We start from the raw sequence: 27,122 nt of genomic DNA on the forward strand, positions 1-27,122 counted from the left end.
GTTTTCTCTAGTTCCCCAGGATTTACTTAATTGTTGTATCTTTTTGCTCAAAAAACACTTTTACTTACCTAAAGGATTGCACTTAATCTGTATGGTCCTTATGTTTACACATCCACTTTTCCCTGCCTTCGCGTTAGAATATACTAAATTAGCAACTCCCAATCTAGGGGCAATGATTCTTTCAGTGGGCCAGAATCACCGATTCTTTCAGTTCGGTAGAACTAGAACTCTGTCCTTTTCATGGTTATTTCCCTGGCACAGTGCTAGGTACACAGGAAGTTAAAGGGGGCCAAGAAACAGTCTGAGGATTTTAGGGTAGCTATGACAGAAATAATAATGGCCAAGGAATAAAGAGAGTGACATTGCAAGGGGAACCATCTTGGCTGCTACTTCTTCAGCTCCCACCAGTGGGACTGGTTTCTTCATAGTTTGCCATCCAGAGGCCTGATCCTGCTATTTATCTAAAAGCCTTAGCCCTGGTTCCAGCGCTACGTTCAGCAAGAAAACAGATTTCCTCTGAAAGTTAAATATGTCCTACTTCAATGCCACCAATTACATGATGACATTGATTGTGAGACCTATAATTTCAGAGATAGAAGAGGAAAAGTTACATATATACACACACTCAGAAGTATATTACATACCGATATATGCATGTTATATATATGTGTGTGTGCATGCATAGCTTATATGTGTATGTTTTAATATATGTCTTAGAACCAACTGAAGAAAATATGAAATATACTATCAGATTTGAAGAGAGGATTTTGATTTCTGTCTGCTTTCCCTATGTTACCAGCAACAAAAGAAAGAAAAAAAAAATGAACATTTGAGAACTTTAAAGTATTGTCGGAAATCTGACACAGAGGCCCAAGGAGGAAGTACCTTGGTGTGGAGCCCAAATGGTGTCAGTGGAAGGGTAAATAAGGAGATCAGAAATCCTCGGAAATGTGACAAAATGACTATGGAACCATTCATTCCTAAATTTAAACTGAGCAAGTATGTATGTGTCAGGCACCACACCAAAGACCAACAACGTTCCTGTGAATAAAATCAGAGAGCATCCTTGCCTTTAAGAAACACTGTCTTGTGGTTCAGGCAGAGTTGATTAAACAATCATAAATATAAATACATCATTACAAACTGAGATAGGTGACACAAAGGAAAGGAACAGGAGTTAGGAGCATATATAGAAAAAATAAAACCTAGCCTAGACTGGGGAAAAGCAGGCAACATAATCCTTAGGCAATAGTATTTGAATTGATAACGAAATAATACGGGAAAGAAAATGGAGTGCTGTTTCCAGACTAAGGGAACAGCATATGACATGGGAAAAAAAAAAAAATTGGCCCCTTCCAGGAACTGAGAAAATGCATAGTGATAGAGAGCCAGAGAAGGAGAGGGCAGAAGCCACACTATATGGAACCTTGTAGGCAACCAAATATTAGTAAGATATAGGTTGGGAGGGAAATAGATATGGCGCATGAGAACAAACAAAGTTACTGAAAGAGCTGATTCAAAACTGATGACAGTTTAAGCTCCAGTGATGAGAATGAAGATCAAGAAGACTGATGGATTCAAGAGATATTTAGAGAGTAGAAAGTCAACGGTATGTGTTAATGAATTGAATAGTGTCATGGGAGTGGAAATAAATTTTCTGACTTTGTGTACCTGGCTGTCTTTCACCAAGACTAGGTAAACTGGAAGAGACTCTGTTTGGGAAGAGATGAGCAGAATATGGTGTGATGTAAATGTTATGAGTTCAGCTTCAGAAATGTTGAGTTTGAGATACCCTTAAGAGGTCCAAGCAAAAATGTTGATCAGGGAATTAAATATGGGTATGAAGCTTAAAGGAGTGTCTAGGCCAGAAAAAGGGTCTAGTATTGACCCCAGATAGATATGGGACTAGCTGACAAGGTAAAAGGGCCTTGGACCTCTCTTATTTCCTTAACTTTAGCAACTAATATAGTTGTTCTCAATTTATAGGGTGCCTCTAGCTCTTAGAGCTGAGGAATTCTTGGTTCTACTTGAACTGAAAAGATGTATTCATAATATCCCATATTTGAACTCTGGATATGTTTTTCAAAGAAACATAATATTTTGCTTCTACTAAACCAGTATTTCATTCTCATATTTTCCAGGAGGAAAACATTTGAGGTGGGTGGTGGCAAACCATGAATAATTAAAGTCCTTCTGAGTCCCAATAACTCCCTTACAGTTTAGAAGATTTGCAAATATAAATGAAATATAATCTAGCTATAAGCTTGAGATTGAGATTGCCTATATTGTTAATTATGAAACATTATAATGTTAAAATTACAGAAAGTTAAAGCATTCATACGCATTTAAAAAATATTAACAGTTACTCAGTTCAGCAACTTCATTAAGATAACCTTATGAGTTTGTGTTTCCTATTCTACAGATTATACTATGTAGAAATTCTGTGCAGACTAGAAATTTATAACATGTTAAAACAGTATTTAGAATACAGTGAATGTATCATTATTAATACATTGTTTTGAAATAGTTATATCAATTTTGTATTTGAAGAATAAATATGCATATGCATACAGCTCTCCATCTTGAGAAAATATTTAAAAATAATGTAAGCACTAGAAAATTACTCTTGTATACGTTTTTTTATTTTTTATTTTTTAGAGACGCTCTGTTGCCCAGGCTGGAGTGTAGTGATGCAATCATAGCTCACTGCAACCTGGAACTCCTGGGCTCAAGGGATCCTTCCGCCCGGGCCTCCAAAAGTGCTGGGATTACAGGCATGAGCCATTGCCCCCGGTCCTCTTCTCCTACACCTTTTTCTATCTTGCCTGTTTTTGGTCAGCTGTGACCAGGTAGAAAGAACATTAATAGCTCTGTGCTGCCCTCTAGTGGTACGTAGAGAATATAGTCAATGAGAAAATTTTGCCTTTTAATACTTCTTTCAATGAAATTCTAAGAAAAAGTAGATAAGAATAATTCTTTAATTTGCTATCACTGACAGAAGACAAAGAGTCATTCAGCACCACTGCTATCAATTTATTACTCTAACTCCAAATAGTTTTCATCGTAATAAACAAGCACAAATTCATGCTTATCTTAAAAGCAAATTCTTAGGTTAGGCGCGGTGGCTCACGCCTGTAATCCCAGCACTTTGCGATGCTGAGGCAGGTGGATAACCTGAAGTCAGGAGTTCGAGACTAGCCTGGCCAACATGGTGAAACTCCGTCTCTACTAAAAATACAAAAATTAGTTAGGTGTGTTGGCACGCACCTGTAATCTCAGCTACTCGGGAAGCTGAGGTGGGAGAATCGCTTGAACCTGGGAGGTGGAGGTTGCAGTGAGCCGAGATTGTGCCACTGCACTCCAGCCTGGGCAACAGAGTGAGACTCTGTCTCAAAAAAAAAAAAAAAAAAAAAAAAAAGCAAGCAAATTCTTATCATTTGTTAGGTACCTTGATCTCTTAGTGCGTTATATCAAGGGTAGTTTAAGAAATGCCTTAGCTATATTGAACACACACACACACACACACACACACCTCTCAGCTTTAACACTAAAGAAACACCTCGGCCAGGCGTGGTGGCTCACGCCTGTAATCCCAGCACTTTGGGAGGCCGAGGTGGGCGGATCACGAGGTCAGGAGCTAGGTCTCGAGACCATCTTGGCTAACACGGTGAAACCCCGTCTACTAAAAATACAAAAGATTTTTTTAATTTTTAATAGAGTTCAAGTCTCTCTACATTGCCCAGGCTGGTCTCAAACTCCTGAGCTCAAGCAATCTTCCTGCCTCTGCCTCCCCAAAGCTAGGATTACAGGCATTACCACCATGCCTGGCCTATATAACACTTAGAAAGTACATTTAAAACAGGCCTTATTATCTGAACAACCGTAAAGCAATTGAAATTACTACAACTATTTTGAAAGTTATTGGTAAAACGGAATTTTTCCCTAACAAGACAAAAAAATCCAGTTGAAAAGATAAACTGCTTGGTAAACAAGTGTTTGCAGTGGTGGGGGACGGATGGGGCAGTGGGTAAAAGTAGTAGGACTATTTACTTAACCAAACAACAAGAACAAAATAAGAAGATCCTTTCTCTTGCTATATCGCTTGATATTAATAGAATATTTTATTAATTCTTAATTATTAATTTTATTAAATTCTTTATATCTGATATCTCTCCAAAATCAAATGGAGGCAATCAAATGGAGAATATTTTATTAATTTTATTATTAATATAATTTTATTAAATTCTTTATATCTGATATCTCTCCAAAATAAAGTGGACGCAATTTTCAAAAAATGACACATAATCACTTTAGTAAAACAGAAACAGCAAATGAAATCCAAGAAGAATGAGAATTCAAATATAGTAACCAGTTTGTTAAATTGCTGGGGTTGTGCTTCAAATTTGGGTCTCAGCTTCCTACCAACCAAAGTGAAAGGGAGCTCATTATACAACATATTTCTTACATTGAAGAGGAGAGTAAGACTTCCTAATTCCTAAAAAAAGACAATTTCTGGTTTTAACGAGTGATAAAACTCATTAGCTCAACAAGAACTGCAAATTCAGAAATTAGTAGATTTTGTTTGCTGTTTCTGTTTTGTTTTGCATTTAGTAGAGGCTAAATGAATGTAATTAAAGTTCTACTGATCCAACTTAATTTAAAAACTCATAGTAGTAGAAAGATAACATGTCATCAAATATAATTTCTCTCAATCAGATACAGGATAAAAGTTGAACAACATGTAATTTAAAAATAATAACCTTATCTTACAGTCAGAAATATCTATTATTTTCATATAAGAATAACCTATTTATTTCTTAGTTTAAAGCTCCTTGAGGGCAACAGTCTTATCTCCTAGTTCCTTTGTATTTTTCACTGAGGTATGGTCACAGTGGCTATAAATTCACTAATAAAGAAGAAAAAATAAACTTCACCACTGGTAGGTATTTTTGTTTGTATTTTTGGTGGGCAGGGGACATATTTTTACCTTATAACAGTCTCCTCCAGGAATAATTTCCTGAATATATACCAATGGGCCTTCATTCCGGTTAATTCCTCCTAGTATCTTCAGGCCAAGGCCTGTTTCCTTGGTAATTGTAATCATCTGAAAGGCAGGATCCCTAAGATAAAGTAAATTAGCACACACAGGTTAGTCTAGAGATCTGTACCTATTTTTTTCTTTAAACTACTTATTAAATCAAATTCTTAGATCTAGACCAGCGGCCCCTAACCTTTTTTGGCACCAGGGACTTATTTCGTGGAAGACAATTTTTCCATGGGAGGTGGAGAGGGGATGGGGGTGCAAAGAGGCGATGTTTCGGGATGATTCAAATGCACTACATTTATTGTGCACTTTATTATTACATTGTAACATATAATAAAATAATTATATAACTAACAATAATGTAGAATCGGGGGAGCCCTGAGCTTGTTTTCCTGCAACTAGACAGTCCCATCTGGAGGTGAGGGGAGACAGTGACAGATCATCAGCCACTAGATTCTCATAAGGAGCACGCAAGCTAGATCCCTTACATGCACAGTTCACAAAAGGGTTCGTGCTCCTACGAGAATTGAATGTCACCACTGATCTGACAGGAGGCAGAGCTCAGGCAGTAATGTTCGCTTGCCCTCAGCTCACCTCCTGCTGTGTGGCCTGGTTCCTAACAGACTACAGACCACTACCAGTCTGCGGCCCAGGGGTTAGGGACCCCTGATTCAGACAACCCAAAATACTTAGTACTTACTAGCAATGACATTTTTAAAAGTATGGTGACATAACAGCAATTAAACGAGTTTGCTTGCCTATTATCTACAAAACCAAAACACAAAAGAATTTACAATGATAATGCTTATTTCTTTGGGGTAGAACAAAAATTTATTAAAGGTGATGGAAAAGATTTGCTTTTACCTGGTTATTAGACTACTTGAAGAATTCTAAAACTAAATATTTTAAGTAAATAGCTTTAAAAGATATGCCTGTGGCCATTTAAAGCAAAGTTAATGTGACTTCCATTTGAATCTCAAAATTTATCTTTTTAATTTAGAAAGAATATTTTCTTGGTACAAAGTACTTGTTTCAACTGTAATTTCTGCCAGACATAAAAGCAATGCCATTTGAAAAGAAGGGACTGTAAAAAAAAGGCCTGCAAAAGGAATATCCAAGTTGCGTTTCTGAATACCTAGGTCAGACCAGCGACTTTCACTGGTCAAACAAAACTTGAATTAAGTTTGAAATAAGACTGAGGGCCGCCTGCTTACTTATTATGTACTGAGTACTGTGCTAAACAATACCTAAATAATGACATTTAATTTAATATTATAAAATCCTTAAGATTCTTATCCTTTTTTTTTTTAAAGGACTCAAAATTCAGGTAGGTTAACTTGATGGCCCAAGAGTGAGCCCAGTCAGTCTTACCTCAGAGGCAAAATGTGATATGTAATCTACTTTGTTGTTGTATTAGAGCCACTGTTGAATATAGGACTTCCAGCTATCTTCAAAAACATCGAATAACTGAAACTACTATTAAAAAAAGAGTTACTTCATATCTTACATGATTATAGTTTTTAGAAAAAGCTTTCTTAGCTTCCACCATAGAAATTCTAAGAATATCTTTAAGAAAACTGTTGCATTCAAAAAAAAAATTTCTAAAAAGAAGAAAGAAAATTTTTAAAAAAGGATATAGCACTCCCTGTTTTTGATATTTTGCTCTCCATGTATAACATCATTTAGAGCTGTATTACAGGTATACTGAATTCAGCTCTAATTTGGGAAGGTCTATCTGGTTTCTAGGGCAATAGTCAGTCAGCCAGAAAACAGGCAGAGGACAGGGTCCAAGGTTCCAAATGCACCCTAAATTCATTCTTTTTTTTTTTTTTTTTTTTTTTTTTTTGAGACGGGGTCTTGCTCTGTCCCAGCTGGAGTGCAGTGGTGTGATCTCGGCTTACTGCAACCTCTACCTCCCAGGTTAAGTGACTCTCCCACCTCAGCCTCCTGAATAGCTGGGATTACAGGTATGTGCCACCACACCCAGCTAATTGTTGGTATTTTTGGTAGAGACAGGGTTTCACCATGTTGGCCAGGCTGCTCTTGAACTCCTGACCTCAAGTGATCCGCCCCCTCAGCCTCCCAAAGTGCTGGGATTACAGGCATGAGGCACCGCCCCTGGCCAATAAACCCATTCTTTACAGGATAGTAGATTGCAAAAACATAAATGAGTAAAGCCTTGAAATGAAAGAGAAGGTAAGAAAGGGAAGTAAGGTGCCTTATTAGATCTCTCCACTAACTCTTAAACCCTCCAAATGTGAATGTCCTTCACTGGGGGCACAAATAATCTCCAGCATATATTATTGTTTCAGTGCAGGATCTTACTTTTCTAATTCTAACAAAGTGTTATTAGCACAGCAGTTTAGTGCTGCTAATATTTTTTTCTCTATAAATCTATCCATATATTTTCTGAATTAATATCCATATATTTTCTGAATTGCTATCTTACTACTTAAACAGTTTTAGATCTTATTTTTTTTCTTACCCAGAATTATTATAAGCAATGTCTATGTTGTTAAAAGTTCTTCTTAAACATAAATTTATATGTTCATGGCAGCATAAAATTTACATACACGACTAGGACCTTATTTTAAAACTCTTCTATTGTTAAGATTTTAGATTATATACTTTTTTCCTATTAAATATTAAAATAGTTATGCTCAACTTTACTCATAATAAGAGAATTACAAGTTAAAACTGCAGAGATACTACTACTCACCTACCAGACCAATGAAAATTTAAAACTTCAACAACATACTCTGATGACAAAGCTATGGGAAACAGGCATTTTTGCACACTGCTGGTGGGAATGCAAAATGGTACAACTTCTAAAGAGATAAATTGGTAACCTCTAACAAAAAACAACCCTCTGGTCCAGCAATTCCATTTCTAGGAATCTATCCCAAAAATACTCTGGCAAAAAATAGAAAATGACTTATCTGCTAGGTTATTCATTTTGGCATAATTTGTATTCACCAGAAATTGCAAACAATACAAAGGTCCATCCATAAGGTACTGGCTGAATAAACCATGGTACATCCACACCATAGAATATTATGCAGTTACAACAAAAAACAAGGAAGATTTCTATAAACTGATATGAAGGGATCACCAGGATATACATTAAAACAAAAAGGCAAGGTCAAAACAGTATACATGATACCTTTTACTTAAGAATATTCTGGGAAGTGGAATCCAAATATATATAATTATCATGTGTACATATATTATATATGTGTATATTTATTTTTATATATATGCATTGGCTTAAACAAAAAGAAGCACTACAAAAGGACCAAGAATAAAAACAACTTTTTATAGAGAGAATGAGGGCACACAGTGAAGACTAGACTAAGAGCAAGATTTTTTTTAATATACCTTGTTAAAGGTATGTTTTATGTTTTCAAAATGGCCACCAATTCCTCCCATTCCTGTCTGCATGCATCTTGGTAATGTGACTTTACTGCTTCCTTTCATTAAAAGCTAAGTCTAGGCTGGGCACAGTGGCTCACGCCTGTAATCCCAGCACTTTGGGAGGCCGAGGTGGGCAGATCATGAGGTCAGGAGATCAATACCATCCTGGTTGACACGGTGAAACCCCGTCTCTACTAAAAATACAAAGAAATTAGCCGGGCATGGTGGTGGGCACCTGTAGTCCCAGTTACTTGGGAGGCTGAGGCAGGAGAATGGCATGAACCCGGAAGGCAGAGCTTGCAGTGAGCCGAGATTGTGCCACTGCACTCAAACCTGGGCAACACAGCCAGACTCCGTCTCAAAAAAAAAAAAAAACAAAAAGCTAAGTCTATATCTCCACTCTTTGAATTTTTACTTGGTTATTTAAATTGCTTTGGCCAATGAGATACCAGCAAATGTGAGGAAAATGGACATTTGGAAAACACCTGTGCTTCTGCCACCAGGCAAAAAGCTTGAGCCAGCCTCCTGAAGAATGACAGACTAGTTCTAAAGAGACCTCAGCCATTCAGCCTTCCTAGCTGAGGCCTCACAAGATGTAAATGAGGCCATCCTACATTATCTGGAATAGAGCAGAACTGCTCAACCAACCCACTGAATCATGAGAAAGAATAAATGCTTATTGTTTTAAGGGACTTTAGGGTGGTTTGTTAGTCACCAATAGTTAATCTTATCAAAATTTTTAACAGAATCATAGAATATTCTAGATATTAAAAAGTCAAAATTTAAAAAAGAAATCTCAGAAGAGTTTTTAAAAATGAATTTTATAATTGTTTATTTTTTATTATTTTTAGAGACAGAGTCTTGCTCTGTTGCCAAGTTGGAGTCCAGTGACTATTAACAGGTGCAATCATAGCATACTACAGCCTCAAACTCCCAATCTCAGGCTATCCTCCTGTCCTAGTCTCCCGAGCAGCTGGGACTACAGGCATGCCCTACTGTGCCCTGTACAGATGACTTTAAAAAGAATGCAGATTTTGTTCTATACACTGATTTACACTGAAAGGTAATTCAATGTATTACTTTACTTACTACTCATTACTGCTATCCTAGACCACATTAGAGAGCTAGATGTAAAAAACTTTTAATCAAATGTTCATTAGTAGTTTACATATTTCAAACTATATTTCAAAATGTATTAAATTTAAAAGTTACTTTTCAAGTAGACTGGATGGTACTACAGTAGATGTATTTTTATTCATGCTTTCACCAAAGTAGCCTTGGATTTAACAGCTGTATAAACGAAGATCTTGATGAAGAGTCTAGAAATTCTTCTTTTCCTAGGATTGAAGAAGTAGAAATTAAATTGTCAGGTCTTAGAACTGTCAAATTTGATTCCAACTGTTCATAAAAACATTATATACACTTGGTACATAAATAATATAAGCCTGTGTATAGATGTTAGATGTATGTATTTTGAGTTACGGCATTTTAGTCACTGACAATAACATCAGAGAAGTGTAAAGACAACTCATTAGATAGATAGATTTATGTTTATATCATTATGAATATCCATATCTATATAAAACCTTCATTCTCTGGCAAAAGTGAAGAATACAGCTAAGCTTTAGGTAACTATTACAACTTCCACCCTTGGTAAGCTTAAAAATCACATAATAGTTAAAGATTGAGGAAAATGTCTCTGGCGAGCACAAGGCTATGAAGCTTATAGTCAGAAAAGTAATTATCCAATGCATTTGAAAAAAACTAAATTCTTATTATCTTACCAACTATCTTGAGGCACTTCCTGCAGATCCTATATTACTCTGACTGATATTATTCCAGGAACTTCTTAAATGGCTTTCCTATGAAGAGAAAAAAAATATGCTTTTAATGTCTTATATTGTTCCACTGTGAAAATTACAGAGAATAGTGCAGTTTCATTGAATTAAAACAAACTGTATTTGAACAGAGATTTACCACCTTTTCATAAGAAAAATGAATGAAGCAAAGGAACTTAAAGTTGACAAAGACACTAGGATCATTTAGTACAACTCTCTTCCTGAAGAAATGAAGAGCTAGATTCAGAGACTGTGTGGTTTTCCCTCACAAATGAAAAATAGTGTTTTTTTATCTTCTTCTCCTCCTAACTAGAACTCAGGTTATAGTCTACAGGATGGACCTTGAGATCTGATAGGCCTGGGTTCTCATTTGAAAGTTTGGGCTTCTCCAAGCCTCGGTTTCCACAAAGGTACAGTGGGTGCCTTGATTGTGGTGATTTCACAAATGGACACACATGTCAAATGTAACAAACTGTCTCACTTTAAATATCTGCTGTTTGTTGTAAATCAATTATAGCTTAACAAAGTTAAACTTTAAAACACTCGATTTTCAGTTAAAAATGGCATCTTGACCTTGGCACATATCTTCTTTCCCTCCCAACAGCCAACTAATATGAAAGTCTTAGGGTAAAGAGTTACAAACAGTATAAACTCAGAATGTTGAAGAGTAAATGGGAAAAGAGCCATTGGATGAAAATTAAGTTTCTGGAAGATAAAAAATAGATGGTTGGGTGATAATTGGTAACAAGAGGGCTGAAGAAGCTAAAATTTAGGGCAGTGCTTCTTAAACATTTTTTAAGTCTGAGCACACACATAATGGTAATATTTGTATGGCATACTAAGCTAAAGAAAGGTGATATCCTCTGAAAAGCAGCACATCAGCAACTGATTCACAACAAAATTCTGGCCTAGGAAACAGGTGCAGGAGGAATGTATCTTAAAGAATCCCAGAGAAACTGAGGACTCAGAAACAAAAAGTTCTAGGCAGAACAAAACTGAGAGATTGAGGACTAAAATCAAGAGGATCATCCTATCTTTTCTTCAACCACTGTATGCAGAAGAAATCACAGATTCTTCTGTAAATGAACTGAATGGGCCCCAAACACAAAACAACTACTTTTGAGAACCTAACATAGCGATATATTCACTGGTCTGGGTGGTAAAAACACATTTTGACTTCACAGCCTCTGTAGTAGCAAGCGACAGGAACCATGGAAGCATGCAGATCAACAATAGCCAGAGACATGAAGCCACCAAGCCACAATGTCGGTGGCAAAAGTCCAATGACCATGAAGTAAGAAAGTTATTCGGTACCCATGAGGAAAAGAAGGGCCACCTGAGGGAGGAGCTTACAATCCTTGGGCTTTGACTAGCAGTCACTCAGAGTCAAGAGCCACCGCAGCTGTCCACAAGACTGATATAGTCATGGAAGAGAGTTCAATTCTAAAACTAAGTTTGCGTAAGTTCATTATACACTGCTTTAATAATGCATGCATGGAGCAGATTCTCAAACCTCAAGAGAGGTCATTCTCATATAACAATAATAACAGTAACTACCATTAACTGGCACTATGTTTCACATACTATGTATTCCAAATGTATTTATTTAATATTGTGGAAAATGTACTAGACCTAAGTTAAAAAAAGAAAAAGAAAGAAAAGAAATGCAGAGTTCAAATGGCAATATTGCCATGTGCTAGTAATATGGCATTAGAAAAACTGCCTAACCTCTTAGCATCTCCTCATATTAAGTAAGGTAGGAATAGTAGCACCTTGCTCAAAAACAGATGTGAAAAATTGAGCAGTCTTTCTACTGGTATCAAAGTGAGTAAGATCCTCATCTTTGGTGAGCTGTTCTAACTGTACACAGGTCCCCAGGTCCTCTGGGAACGTATCCAAGTCTAATGATGTATAAATGCTACTGTACAACACATTCCATATAATATACTTAACAAGACATTTTAAAACATTTCTATTTTAAGGTATAAAATAAAATTTAGGTGTTTATTCCATTCACTTAACATGTTGGCAGTGTCCTAAGTGCTAGAGATGAGATGAGATCAGGAGGGGCGAAGTGCTCTGACAGCAGTATACACAGGGAGTATGGAGAAAGGCTGTGTAACCTGGGATCTAAGTCATCATTAAATACCAATACAGCCAGGCACCATGTCACAGGATTTTCTTCCCACAAGAACCCCACAAGGGAGGTATTATTAACCCAATTTTATACACAAGAAAAATAAGTCATACAGAAAGTATGTGACTTGTCCATTGTCACAGGCTAGTTGTAAAGTAGAGTTTGAATCCTGCTCTTTCTTGCTCCAAACCCAAGCTGTTTTTACTACAGTATGGTGGAAAATTAATTCAGGTAAAAATCTTGATTCACCAAAAAAGTAGAATAAGAGAGTAAGAGTAGTAATGTGTTATCTCTTTTCTATAAAGATGACACTACTGATTAAACAGAAGTGGGTTTAATCTTATCCATCCCAACAGTGGGCTTATTTTTTGTATTAACAAGGTATTTATTGTCATGTCCTTAAATATCATAACATGCCTGTCCTTTCCCTCTCCTTTAACTGCTTCCTACTCTTTCTTAATACAAGCTTGCAAGGCCCTCAACCAACAGGGATTCTAGTAATGTTACATACACACCACACACACACACACACACACACACATACGCCACCCTCAAGTTCCCATAATTAATAAATAACACAGAAGGAAAACATTCTGTTCTTTTACTAAAAATATGCACATTGAAGACAAATATATTGTTATTCTAGTTTGGTGAATCATAAGAGGGAAACAGTTAGGTCAGCAAAAACAGAGAAAGTAGAACATTGGAGAAAAAAAAATCTTGTTGTATAAGATGAATCTATTCCAGAAAACTTAAATTAGAGCTTTTCTTTGATAAATCTGTTTACTTATGATCTCATTAAAACAATCTTCATCCCATATAATTAGAAATCTCATCAGATAAAAAAAAATCTGCCCATAACGCATATGGTGTTTGAGTAAGACTTAGTAATTTATATTCTCAGACATGGTATTCAATAAAAGCAGTTCTTTTCACTGGACAAAAAAATAGAGAAAATAAAAGGGATAAAAATATCTTCTGCCAGAAATTATAGTAAATATTAATTTAATGAAATTACAAAAATGCCATAATGAAATTGATAGAAATTGCCAAATGTCCCTCAGTCAGGGTTGTACTAATTTACTATCTCACCAGCAATAGTGCCTGTTACTCTGAATTTTCTCCACTATGGTATACTAAATAACTTTTGGATTTTTGTCAGTCTTATTGATGAAAATGGTATCTCAAGGTGGTTGGAGTGAAGCTGAAGAGTTTTTTATGCTTTAAGAACCATTCAGTATCTTCTTTTATGTGAACTGTGTTTTTTTTTTAACACCTTTTGCCAATTCTTCTATTTATTGTTAGGTCTTTTTCTGTTCAGTTTCTAGGAGTTCTTAAATCTTACAGAAATTCTCTATCAGCACTAAGAATATATCCCCCGCCCCCAACACTTTTCTTCTGGGTTATAGGCTTTTTGTTACGCAAAAGTTTGTGGCTAACTTTATGAATCTTTTATGATTTCCAGGTTTTAGGTCAAATTAGAAACTCCTTGCCCACTCCAAAGTTATAAAGAATTCTCTCATATTTTCTTTTAGTACTCTTACGGTTTCATTTTAAAATATTTGATCCATTTGGAATCCATCGTAATATAAAGTACAAATCCAACTCATATTTTTCCCAAGAAGACCACCCCATTATCTCAACCACATTTATTAAATAACCCATCTTTTCCCCACCATTTTGAGATACAACTTTCATCATATACAAAATCTCTTAAGGGTTTGGGTCTACTTCTGTAATTTTTATTCTGGGCCTTTGGTTAGTCTGTTTATTTGTACACCAATGCCGTTCTATTTTAATTACAGAGGCATTATCTAGTAAGGCCAATCACCTCTCATTTGTTCTTTTGTTAACCAAGTTTCCCCGGTTGTTTTTGGTTGTTTATTTTTACACATTAAATTCAAAGTATTCTTATCTTGTTTAAAAAACAAAACAATGCTATTTGTAAGGGAATCATACTAAATTTACAAATTAATTGAAGACATATTGTTATCTATGATGTTATTTTGAGTCTTCCTATCCAAGAATTTGGTATCACTTTCCATTTGTTCAAATCTTCTTTTGTGATGTTCTATAGCAGGGGTGGCCAATCTTTTGGCTTCCCCAGGCCACACTGGAGGAAGAATTATCTTAGGCTACACACAAAATACACTAACACTAACGATAGCTGAGGAGCTTAAAAACAAATCAACAACAACAACAACAACAACAACAACGCAAAAAACCTCATGTTTTAAGAAAGTTTATGAATTTGCGTTGGAACACATTTAAAGCTGTCCTGGGCTGCATGCAGCCCATGGGCCACAGGTGGGACAAGCTTGTTTCTATGGTGTTTTAAAGTTGCCTTCACAGTGACCTTGTGAGGCAGGAGAATAGGGTTTGGAGGCAGGGAGCCTAAGGCTGATTGGTGCTGCCTTCCTAGAACTGAATCAAAAGGAAAACCCTACCTCTCCACAAAAGGATCAGAGGCTACTCCCTTTGCATTGCCTGGCAGATGAAAAATGGAAAGTACTTCTGATTGGTTGCAGGTCACTCCTTCATTTACACAGGGTGTAACCAAGTAAACAATGGAAAACCTCTAGAGAAAGTTTAAACCTCAGAAAATTCTGTAACCAGCCCTCTTGAGCCACTTGGTCCAGTCTGCTTCCACTCTGTGGAGAGTACTTTCATTTCAGTAAATCTGTGCTTTCATTGTTTCATTCTTTCATTGCTTTGTTTATGCATTTTGTCCAAATCTTTGTTCAAAGTGCCAAGAACCTGGACGACTTGGAGTCAAGACCCTGCACTGGTAACAGTTGCACATTTCTTATTTAGTTACTTCCTAGGTATTATTATTTTTTTTATTGTTAATTTCATGTCTTTTAAAAATACACTATTTTGTAAATAACAAAAAATGTTTTGGGAAAGCTTTAAGTGTATCATCTTCTAGAAAATAATTTCCCTCCCACCCCAAATTCTGCTTGGTTATATGATTATATATATGTCTTCATTTAAAAATGTTACTGACAAAGCAGTGGAAGAAAAAACCAGGCACAATTCATACATGTTATATTTTTGTTAAAAATTATGTAACTGTAACATATTGGTTTACATACAAGTGGATTTTACTTAACACTTCAATACACACACATAGACACCTGTCACAAACAAATAACTAGACAATTTATTGAGCTATCATTACAAAGTCTAAAATAATACATTTAGAATAGACGTATAAAGGCTTTGTAAGCAAAAGCCTAATTCCCATCCTTCCTTGCCGAAGTACTTTTATATTTACTTTGAAGTATTTAACGAGCTGTAAGGTCAAGAGCTCTAATGTCTTTTTAGTTGTTTGTCTAAAGTGAAATGATCACAAGAAGGAAACGGAAGGACAGTATGATACCAATGAAGGCAAGATTTGTTGCTTTAATACTAAGTCCAAACAATCGCTTCATAATAAAAGTGTTAAAAAGCTCATAAGAAAAGTGCTTTGTCGAAGCTATTGGTTATCTGGAGGTCTCTAAAGATACGTTAAATTATCTCGATAAAATGGGGATTTTCAGACAGATCTGGCATGTTCAAGGTGGTATGGCTGTAGACTGGGGAATTGTAGCTCATATTGCGTATGAGGGCTTATGCTTATATTGTTAGTGAGGCAACAAAAGAAAAGAAAGGGGTTAAAGGAGGCTTTTTCTTAGCAGAGAGCACTGTTAGCTTTTCCAGGAGCAAAAAGGAGAGATTTAATTGCTTTCTGGGGTTCACACACTATATAAAGTAACCAGATTCCTGATAGAGCAATAAGGACACACAGGGCACTCCTTGATTTTATGTTCAAAAAGGAAGATGTGGCTGGGGTCAGAAGTATCTTAAAAATGCTAGGTATGGTTTGTAAAATATCCCTTAACAGTGAAAATTCAGCACATTTAATAAACAATTATGAACAATAAAGAAAAAGAGGGTTAGAAAAAGTGAGAGAACAAAAACATTTTCACGAGTGGCACCTGGGGAAACGGGATATCAGTAATGGTGGAAAATCCAAATCCACGGTTTGTCTACCAAAGGCAGGATACTAGTTCATTTTAATACTCTGCGGCTGGCAAGGAGTGATTCAGCAAACATACAGAAGTATTTGTTAGCGGCCGGGCGCGGTGGCTCACGCCTGTAATCCCAGCACTTTGTGAGGCCGAGGCGGGCGGATCACAAGGTCAGGAGATCGAGACCATGGTGAAACCCCGTCTCTACTAAAAATAGAAAAAATTAGCCGGGCGCAGTGGCGGGCGCCTGTAGTCCCAGCTACTCGGGAGGCTGAGGCAGGAGAACGGCGTGAACCCGGGAGGCGGAGCTTGCAGTGAGCCGAGATTGCGCCACAGCACTCCAGCCTGGGCGACAGAGAGAGACTCCGTCTCAAAAAAAAAAAAAAAAAAAGAAAAAAAGAAGTATTTGTTAGTTCATAAGTATCATTACAGAATAGTTAGTAATTATAAAATATCAGAAACCTCAAAAATATGTAAAAATTGATAATTGGTTAAATGATTTACAGTACAATGATGTAAAACAAGACTATGTAATCATCAAAAATGGTCTAGGTAAACAGCAGCAGCAAGGTAAAAAGAGAATGTATAGAATAATTTCATCTTTTAAAATTACATTTATTAAAAATACACAATAAAATGTAAACAATAATTGACAATTGGAACTACTATTTTTATTTACTGTTATTTTTATTTCCTTCTTTAAATTATTCTTTATTTTTTGAATGGCTTAAAACAAGGATATATACTTTGATATATTATTTGGATAAAGAAGGAAAAATACCAAAAAAGCTACCAGGTTTAAGTGTACCTTCTTGGTATCTAATATTTAAAATCAGCTCTTTCTGTCTCCTTTAATGTCATTTTCTCCTTTCATCTTCATTTGCTAAGGTATCAACAAATGTTGCAATTTAAAAGAGAAAATAATACAGATCTGGTGTTTCCCAAAGAAAATCAGCTATATCCTTTAAATAACTTCTTATGACAACTCCTTTGTAAGCAAATTGACAGGCAGTAGAAATAAATACACTTATTTTCTGCTATAATTTAAAAAGAAAGATGACTCATAGCAAAGAAGCTCATAGTACCTATTACACAGTACATATATTTCATGGTTTTTTTATTGCATTGGGAAGAGTACTGGTCTAGAGGGTAGATGCCCACTAGCCATATGACTTTGAGCAGCCACTTACTCTAATCCCTAGTTTCTTCATATGTATGATGTCAAAATCACTCATCAAATGATCTTTAAAGGTTCTTTCTTGGCTCTACAAATCAAAAATTTTCTGGCAAGCTTATTAAACTATAATTCCCCCGTGTTTTTGAGGGAAAGATTTTCTTTTTAAAACATACATCCACCTCTAAGATCAGTATGGCCCATGAATGGGACGGGGTAGGCTGCAGTAGGTCATTTGGGAGGGATCAGAGTGGAGGGAAAAGTGTACTGGTGTAGTGACATTTCACATTAAGGTCATTTCAAAAGAAGAAGAGGGCACAATGATGTTGGCTGCTCAACAATCTGTCCGGTTTCTGTGGACTGACAAGTTAGAAATGCCTACTATTTATCTATTCACTAAAGCTAGTATTAAACATATAAATATTTCTTCCTATAAAGTTAGATGTATTATACTTGAGGAGACAAGAAAATGACAGCATTTAGAAACTGCTAACTTGTTTTATACCTTATCACAGCAGAGATTCTTCAAGATAACATCAGCTATTTATATAATCCTAAGGTTGTTTAAGAAAATTGGCAAAATCAGGAATGACTATTTTCCCTTGGCTAAACTTAACTGATCATTTTTAAACAACATAAAAGTTTCAGGAAACCAAGGTACAAAAGATCAAAGAGTTATAGTCATCCCTCAGGATCTTCAGGTAACTTGTTCCAGGACCCTGCAGATACCAAAATTAGAAGATATGCAAGTCCCTGATATAAAATGATGTAGTATTTGCACATAACCTATGCATATCCTCTCCTTATACTTTAAATCACCCCTAGATTAACTATAATACCAAACACAACGTAAATATGTTATGCTATATTATTTAGGGCATGATGACAAGAAAAAGTTTGTACATGTTCAGTAAAGACACAGCCGTTGAGGCCTGATGTTCATTTTCAATCTGTGATTGGTTGAATCTGTATATGTGGAACTTGCAGATACTGATGGCCAACTGTATTTTATTCTCTTTTATTCTGTACCCAAAGGCAATATTCCCTTTGCTATTGCATGTTTTTTTTCTTTCAAGAACCTAAGGAGTTCAGAAATGCTGCTCATTTGTCTTGGGGGTGTTACCAAAATGCCAGGGGTTCGGTTTAGGTCCTGTTGCTTGCTACACAGAAAACCAATCACTGAAAGAAGGAGTATTGCCAGGGAAGAAGGCTTTAATGGGTGCTGCAGTCAAGGAGATGGGAAATTTGTATCCCTCTGCCTGACTAGCTAAAATTAGGGGCTTACATGGCAGGGAAAAAAATGTAACTATGTGTGGGAAAACAGGAATTAGGGAGGCGTAAGGAAGAGGAGTTGGTCAACAGGTAGCAAGTGATTGGTTAGGCTAGCGGTCTCCAACCTTTTTGGTACCAGGGACCAGTTTTGTGGAAGACAATTTTTCCACGGATCTCCGGGTGGGGGATGGTTTCAAGATGAAACTGTCCCACCTGAGATCATCAGGCATTAGGTTCTCATAAGGAGTATGCAACCTAGACCACTCACATGCACAATTCACAATAGGGTTCTCACCCCTGTGAGAATCTAATGCTGCCACTGATCTGTCAGGAGGTGGAGCTCAGGAGGTAATGCTCACTCACCCTCCACTCACCTCCTGCTGTGCGGCCAGGTTCCTAACAGGCCACTGACGGACACTAGTCTGCAGCCTAGGGACTGGGTACCCCTGGGTGAGGTAGTCATGATGGGTGAGGGGTCTGGTATCATATTGTCCTGATGCAACGATCTGGTAAGTTTCAGTTCCTTGATAGTACCTGGGAGGCCTGATGGTTTGTTTCTTGAGAAAGTAACTCAGATAAGACAAATTTAACTTTCTCAAGTTTTAACAATAGGAGAATCAACTTCTATGTTTATTCAAAGAAACCATTAATGTCAGTTCTATGGGACAACTGGTCCTATTTCAGGATGCGTAAGCATCTGCCTGTAACACATAGCCCAACTCAGTGGGAAACATCAGAAAACTACTTCAAAGAAAGTCTTAGTCTTCTTGAAAGGAGTCTTCATCAGCACAACAGCTCACTGCTCTCAGAAGTTTCCTTAGGCTACTTGCCTTCTGTTTGCTTTCATGCATGCATTCATCCACCAAACATTTAACTCAGTACAATTATGTGCAGGTATCACACCAAGGGCTTGTGATATTATGGTGAACAAGTCAAGCTCATTGCTCTTTTGGTATTTACATTCTAGTGGTGGGAGAAAAACAATAAAAAAGGATACAATTAAATGAACTAGATTTCAGATACTGAAAGGAGATAGCAAATGTGACTAAGGAGAGAAGGGCTAATTTAGACTGGGGATGGTATCCCAGCTAAGATCCAAATAAGTCAGCTGTGAAAAAAGCTGAGGGACAAAGCATTCCAGGCAGAGAAAAGATTTGAGGGCAGTAAAACAAACTTGAGGTGTTTACAGAAAAGAAAGAAGTGCAACTAGAGCATGGTGAACAGGGACAGAGTGGTAGAAGATAAGGTTAGAGAAGTAGACAGGGTCTGGATTTCCTAGGGTCTTATGGGCTATGGTAGCAAGTTTGGAGTTTTGATCATATTTCACTTAACCTGACTATTCTCAGGAGACCTGAATTTGCCTTTTCCTTTCTCTCTTACCTTTAACCTTCTAAAGGTTAAAAGTAAAGGCTCTAAAGGCTCTTCACTTTGCTCTCCACTTTTGTACTTTCCCGAGTTTTATGCCTTTGCCTTTAATCACATAATTAAACTGTGCTTTGGCCCGAATCATGTGAGACTGTCAGTCAGTGCATTTGAGATATAATATTGTGCCTTTATCTATATCTGTATGTGTATCTATATATCTGTTTACATCTTGACCAGGACTGGCTGCATAAATTGCAGGGCCCAATACAAAATGAAAATGCAAGGCCCCATGTTAAATAATGATTAAGAATTTTTAGCAGGGCATGGTGGTATGCACCTGTAATCCCAGCTACTCAGGAGGCTGAGGCAGGAAGATCACTTGAACTTGGAAGGCAGAGGTTGCAGTGAGCCGAGATCATGCTACTGCACTCCAGCCTGGGCAACAGAGTGAGACTCCGTCTTAAAAACAGAAAAGAATTTCAAGATGCTGACAGTAGAGCATTAAAAATAAACACAAGGCTTATCTAAGTGGGGTAGGAATCAGGAGTTGGAACCAAACTGAGGATCAACTAAAAAGTTCCTGGATAGAAGCAGCTTTCCATAGGACATGGTCACTGGTGTGCCACATCAGTTTACTATCACCATGGCAACGCACAGACCTTACCACCCCTTTCCACGGCAATGACTCTACAAACTGGAAGCTACCACACTCATCCCAGAAATTTCTGCATAAACTGTTCCATGATTTGCATATAATTAAAAGTGGGTAGAACTATGAGTGCAAAACTGCCTCTAAGCTGCTATTCTGGGCACAGTATCTGTGGGGTAGCCCCACTCAGCAAGAAGCAGAATCTCTGCTGCTTACTGTACAATGCCACTTCAGTAAAAGTTGCTGTTTAACACCACTAGCTTGCTCTGGAATTCTCTTCTGGGCCAAGCCAAGAACCCTCCTGGGCTAAGCCCCAATTTAGGGGCTTGCGTGTCCTACATCATAAGTGAGGGGCCCTTTTAAGAGTAGGGTCTTGTGTGACTGCACAGGTCATATTTTCATGAAGCTGGTCCTGATCTTGATAAATATTACTTGAATTAATAAATGCCTTCTATTGATAAATGATTTGTTTTCCTTTCATATTATCTGTCAATCATATAAACTTAAGAGCTTTTAAATGGAGTAGCTCCTCAAAAAGATGGCACAGAGGCCGCTGCCAGGAAATAAGAAACTAAGATATCAAAACTGACTGAGACGACTTCAGGGCATTATTGTGCACTAATTGGAAAACAATAATTACCCTGCCTTTTCTTAAGTAAACACAATATATTTGTACTTACTGTTTATTCAAATATATTACTCTTATTCTTTTAGATACAAGTATTGTAATAAATAGCTACTAAATAAACAGTTGTTAGTATTGTTGGAATTACTGTTAGATATTTCACATTCCTAAATGAGTTCAGGAGCTTTATTAGGAAAACCACCAGAAAATACAGTTCAGTGATGACCATCATGTTAAGACTGAAGACCCAATTTCCTTAACTTATGTTATGGATTAAAAATACCAAAATTTAAAATAATACACCTTTATAATCCACAGAAAGCCTAAAAATCAATAATCAGATAAGAAAATATTATGTGAATATCAAAATGGCTTATATGAAAAATAACTTACATAACTTATTTTACCTAATATATAAAATTGGACATGATTATAGCTAACCAGAAAGAGTTTACAAGGTCTAATTGTTTATTGCTGAAGAATAATATTGCAAATTAAAGGTGTCAAATCTAAAATGTCAGTCCAGCTCTTGATATTTAAAACGTGTAATCAACACCTATACCTACAAAACAGGGTTGGATTAGCCCTGCCCTGAGGAGCTCTCATTCCATTCATGGTATAACTCATTATTTGGCATTAGTTATCATAACGATTTATGCATTATTACAAGCACACTCAGACTCACAAAAATCTCAGCCCAGGCTTATGCATTCATTTAAAGCTTCAGAGAAAAAAAAAATACATTTCAGCATCTCCCAGTGTTGTGTTGTTATTGTATCTATGCATATTGACAGACCTTTCATCATCATGAGAACTCCTTGTATCCAGGTTATAACCTTGGTCTCTGACCCCAGGCCTATGCTCAACTCTGTCTAAACTGTTTGTTCTAGCTTTGAAATAACTTCAAATGTGCCATCTTACAAACAGGCATCTAACCACGTTAATGATGATTTTCACCTGAGACAAAAGTAAAGCAGTATTTCCTAACATAGAAAAGAAAGGCTTCTGTGTTTTTGTTGTTGTTTTGTTGTCATTCATTGCAAAGCTGCTTTCTACAAGATGCAGTAAAAATAGCAAGTTGTATGGAGTCAGAAAAAATCCAGGCTTAAACTCCAGCTCTGCCACGACCCAACTGATTAGGCTTGGACAAGTTAACTCATCATTCTAAGGCTGCTTCCCCTATTCATGGGCCGAGCTTGGGAAAAGAGTAGGGGAAAGGGCCTATGTGTCTAGAACCAAACTTCCTAACCGGCCTTTCCTCCTTCCTCCTACCCCTTCTAAAATGTCTGCAGCTGAACTTCCTAAATACAGTTTTCTCTTTCCTTCTTCCTCGTCACTTTTGTCTTGCTGAGTTTTTGGATGGTGTCCAGTGGGCAGCATATTTAATACCCAGCTTTGGGCTGACATACCAGGCAGAGATGAATTCACTTGTCTGGGGTCAAGCTTTCAGCCATAGTAATCTGCTTACATATGGGGGGAATTGAGCAAGTACATACATTGAAGATAAAGGTAGTTTCCTGCTGTTGAACACACAAATGCATACTTGTTTATACACACAAATTCTCCAGGGTCTCTCTGCTGAGAAAGGCCAGTAATGAACACCTCTAGTGCTCAGAGTTTGTTTTTAAATACGACTTTCCACTAAAGAAACCAAAATTCCTGGCAGAAACGGCTGATTCCAAGGCAGGTCAGGAAAATACAAGATAAGCGTGGCACGTTGTTGTGCTAGAAAATAAGGAAGTGATCAAAGAATGATGGAAACATGTCAAAAAGGGGCTTCGATTGGCTAAGTCTAAGAAAATTTGAAGTTAGAATTTTAAAAAATGTAATAAATTGATTAAAATTTGAATTCATGAGTCTATGCTGATGTAAACAAACAAACAAGAAATATATGGCATAGCAAGGAAAACTCTACCTTACAGTAAAATGCCAACTAATAAATCTAGAAGGATTGTTAACATTAGAAAGTTGTCATTTGGCATCCATCACAGTAATAACAGATTCAAACAAGAAGCATCAATGGATGCTAAATCTGGCAGAAGAAAAGATGATGGGAAACAGAATATTTACAGTCTCAAAGCTTCTCCCTACAAAACACAAAGATTCTCCCCACAAAACACACATCGCCTATTCATTTATGAATGTGACATAGTTGCTAATTCACCTTGTAACAGAGAAACCTGGCAGACACAATCTTAAAGAAACAGAAGTTAACAACATGAAGCCATGGAACAAATTGAGATCATGTGAGACCTAAGAGGACTCACTGACTGAAGCACAGCATCTCCTCTATGATATTCCTGTCAAGGGGTCACAAACATGAGGAAACATCAGACAAACCTATACTGAGGAACATTTAATCACATAACCAGCCTGTATTCCTCAAAAATGTCAAAGTCATGAAAGATAAGGCTGGGTATGGTGTCTCACGCCTGTAATCCCAGCACTTTGGGAAACCAAGATCACTTAAGGCCAGGAGTTTGAAACCAGCCTGAGCAACCCAGCAAGATCTTGACTCTCAAAAAAAAAAAGGAAAAAAAAGACAAGACTGGCAACTATTCCAGAAGAGGCATGACAACTAAAATCAACGAGTAATCCTGGATTAAATTCTAGATCTAAAATGGAAATGATTGGGACAAATGGGGTAATTTACGTAGAGTCCATGAATAACATGATATAAAGAACTTAATGTATATCCCCCAAAATCCATATGTTGAAGCCCTAACCTCCCAGTGTAGCTGTATTTGGATTAGGAAGTAATTATGGTTGAATGAGGTCCTAAGGATGGGAACCTGATCTCATGGGATTGGTGTCTTTATAAGAGACATAAGAGCTCATTTACTCCAATCTATGTAAGGTCACAGCAAGATGGTAGATATCTATAAGCCAGGAAGACTCCTCACCAGGAAGTGAATCAGTTGATACAGTGACTTTGGACTTTCCAGCCTTCAGAACTGTGAGAAACAAGTATTTCTGTTGTTTAAGCAACCAGTCTGTGGTATTTTGTTATCGGTAGTCCAAGCTGACTATATATGGTAATACTGGATAAATATTAACTTATGGTTTTGATGCCTGCTCTGTGGCTTGGAAGGAGAAACTGTCCTTGTAATAGGAAATAAACAAGTAAGTATACAGATAAAGACTGAAGAATCTTCATCATTCCCTAATCTTGGTGAAGAGTATACAAGAAATTTGAGTACTATTATGTTGCAGAAATGTTTTAAATGGTTTAATATGTTTGTTAATCGGACACTGAACTAAATGATGTTCTACACATTTCATGCAAAATATAAAAAACCAAAATATTTGTCATTCAGAAGTATTTCATAAACATGAACTGCCATTTCACATTATCATACTAAGATCAGATACGATGCATATTTTCTTTCATTAAAGTAGAAAGCTACAAAGACCAACACCACTTCATTGCTATCGATATCACTGTACATAAGAGTTTCATTTTGCAATTATTATACCAAAAATAAAATACTGGAGTCCAAGACAAAGACTGTATTACTGACATATATTTATACTGCTACCTGGAGCTACAAGGAAGGGGTGCCTGGAGAAAAAGAATGGTGAGTGGAAATGTATTGTTGGTGTCGGGGATTTCAGTCTATGTTGTAAGAAAATTAAACTATGAGAAATCTCATAGTTTAATTCTAGAAGAGCTGAGAATCTGGTACAAGAACCAAGGCGGATGCAGATGAAAAAGATTTTCAAACACTGTCATAACACAATATGAATAAATTTGTAGAATCATGGAGACCTGAAATTTTTAAGACAGTATGCCAGAGTATAGAAAGAAGTCAGAAGGTATTTAGATTTTATTGGTTCTGCAATTTTCTGGCCCTGTGACCACAAATTAATCAATTACTCACTCAAGGTGACCTTCATCACTCATGTGGACTACTGCAATTGCTTCCTAATTGTTCTACTTCCATTCCTCCCCCTACCTTTAATCCATTCTTCACAAAGTAACCAATATCTTTTAAAAAATGTGAGTCAGATCATATCACTTGTATGAGTCAAACATTCCAATAGCTTCCTATTACTTTTAGAATAAAATCCAAACTCTTGGGCATGGCTTTAAAGGCTGGTATTACCAGGCCTTTGTTACCTGTTCTGACCCCATTTCCAACCACTTTCCACTCTGCTCACTATGTTGGGAACACAGTGGCCTCCTTTCTGTTCTTCAATCATTCTAGCTCTTTCCTTCCCCTGGGCCTTTGCTTGGCCTGGAATCGTCATTGAGCAGGTAGCTCCTTATCATCATTCAGGTCTAAACTCAAATGTCACTTCTTCAAAAGGACCTTACTTTACTACCCCTTCTCATCACTGTCAATCATATTATGTTATTCCATTGTCTTCACTGTACTGATTGTTCATCTGAAGTTCCCTTATTTAGGTAACTGTTACTTGATTATTTTCTGAGTTCCTCAGTAGAAAGGACACTCCCCATCACAGAAGTGATCTTCCGACTTGTTCTGTGCTATAGCGCCAGCAGGTCGATTGGTGTCAGGCTCACAGTTGAGAGGCAATAAATAAATAAAATGTCGAATGACTACTTAAAGTTTCTCAGGCCTCCAAGTTCCTCATCCACATAGTGGGGTATAATTATACCTGCTCTGACCATTAGAAATGGCCAGGTAGCAAGTAGAAATACAGCCTAACTTCTAACTTAATTCTTACTATGCTTCAGTCATCATGAAAGTCGCGTTATATGAATATTCTCATTTACTGTTATGATTTCCATTTTACAAATAAGGACACCAGGTCTTAGAGAGGGCAAGCAACTAATCTAAGGGCACAGGGCCATGGTGAGGACCCGGGTAAAATTCCAGAACCGCCTAACCTCAGAATCTGAGCTCTTCACTGCTATTTTATAGTTTCTAGAAAGATGCTTCCTTCTAATACAGTAAAATCCGCTATGCTCTCTGCCTCCCTCGAGTTCGTCCTGTGGGACAACTGAAGAAAGCTATTACATCCCCCCAAGGGCTTCTTTTCTTTCAGTCTCTCCTTAAATGGCCCTCCTGTCCTGGTCACTCTCTCCCGAACAAACTTCAGCTTGACAGCCTCCTTCTTGCTCCAGCTGTGTGGTGATTTCCACTGGCCAAGTTGTAAAGGGGCATCAGAACAGGGGAAGCCGACTGCCCACGGGCTGAGAAAATGCAGGCATCGTGGGTGTCCATGAGGGCTGCGGTTAACGCAGCAAGGCTTCCTGAGAGAGATGATCCCTGAACCAAGTCAAGGGCAGTAAGCACAGGAGCCAGCGGCCAGGGGACCCCAGGAGAAAAGACCGCGGGAGAGCGTCGCCGCCGGGGCTGCCGGGTGGAGACAAAGGCTGGTGGAGTTTAAATAAAGATCACAGGCACAACCCCAAGTGATGGCAAGCTTGCAAGCGGACGGGCGAAACGCATTTTCCTAAACGTTAAGAGACGCTCTGGCGGGAAGCGAAGTGGGAGGAACGGTCACAAAGCAAAACGCAAACTTACCCGTAATCTGGCAACCCGGCCTCCGTAGCCCGACTGCAAGCGCTGCCACTTGAGGAGCCTGGTAGCCAAGGCAGCGGCAGGCTCAACCCAGATCTC

The 27,122-nt window shown here is 37.4% G+C and overlaps 1 protein-coding gene across 3 annotated transcripts in view; it reads right to left on the reverse strand.

The window, feature by feature from the left end:
• Positions 1 to 27,106, reverse strand: part of STXBP4 (syntaxin binding protein 4) — a 197,943-nt gene extending 170,837 nt beyond the window's left edge. For all 3 annotated transcript variants that reach the window (XM_008011417.3, XM_073004923.1, XM_073004924.1), the window contains exons 1-4: positions 27,027 to 27,106; positions 10,243 to 10,320; positions 9,671 to 9,795; positions 4,988 to 5,120 (exon numbers count right to left, since the gene is read on the reverse strand). In XM_008011417.3, the coding sequence (XP_008009608.1) occupies positions 4,988 to 5,120; positions 9,671 to 9,717 (180 nt within the window). In that variant the 5' untranslated portion in view covers positions 9,718 to 9,795; positions 10,243 to 10,320; positions 27,027 to 27,106. The remainder of the gene's footprint in view (positions 1 to 4,987; positions 5,121 to 9,670; positions 9,796 to 10,242; positions 10,321 to 27,026) is intronic.
• Positions 27,107 to 27,122: the final 16 nt, after the last annotated feature.

The sequence above is a fragment of the Chlorocebus sabaeus genome, chromosome 16 (assembly GCF_047675955.1).
Source record: "Chlorocebus sabaeus isolate Y175 chromosome 16, mChlSab1.0.hap1, whole genome shotgun sequence".
NCBI lineage: Eukaryota > Metazoa > Chordata > Mammalia > Primates > Cercopithecidae > Chlorocebus > Chlorocebus sabaeus.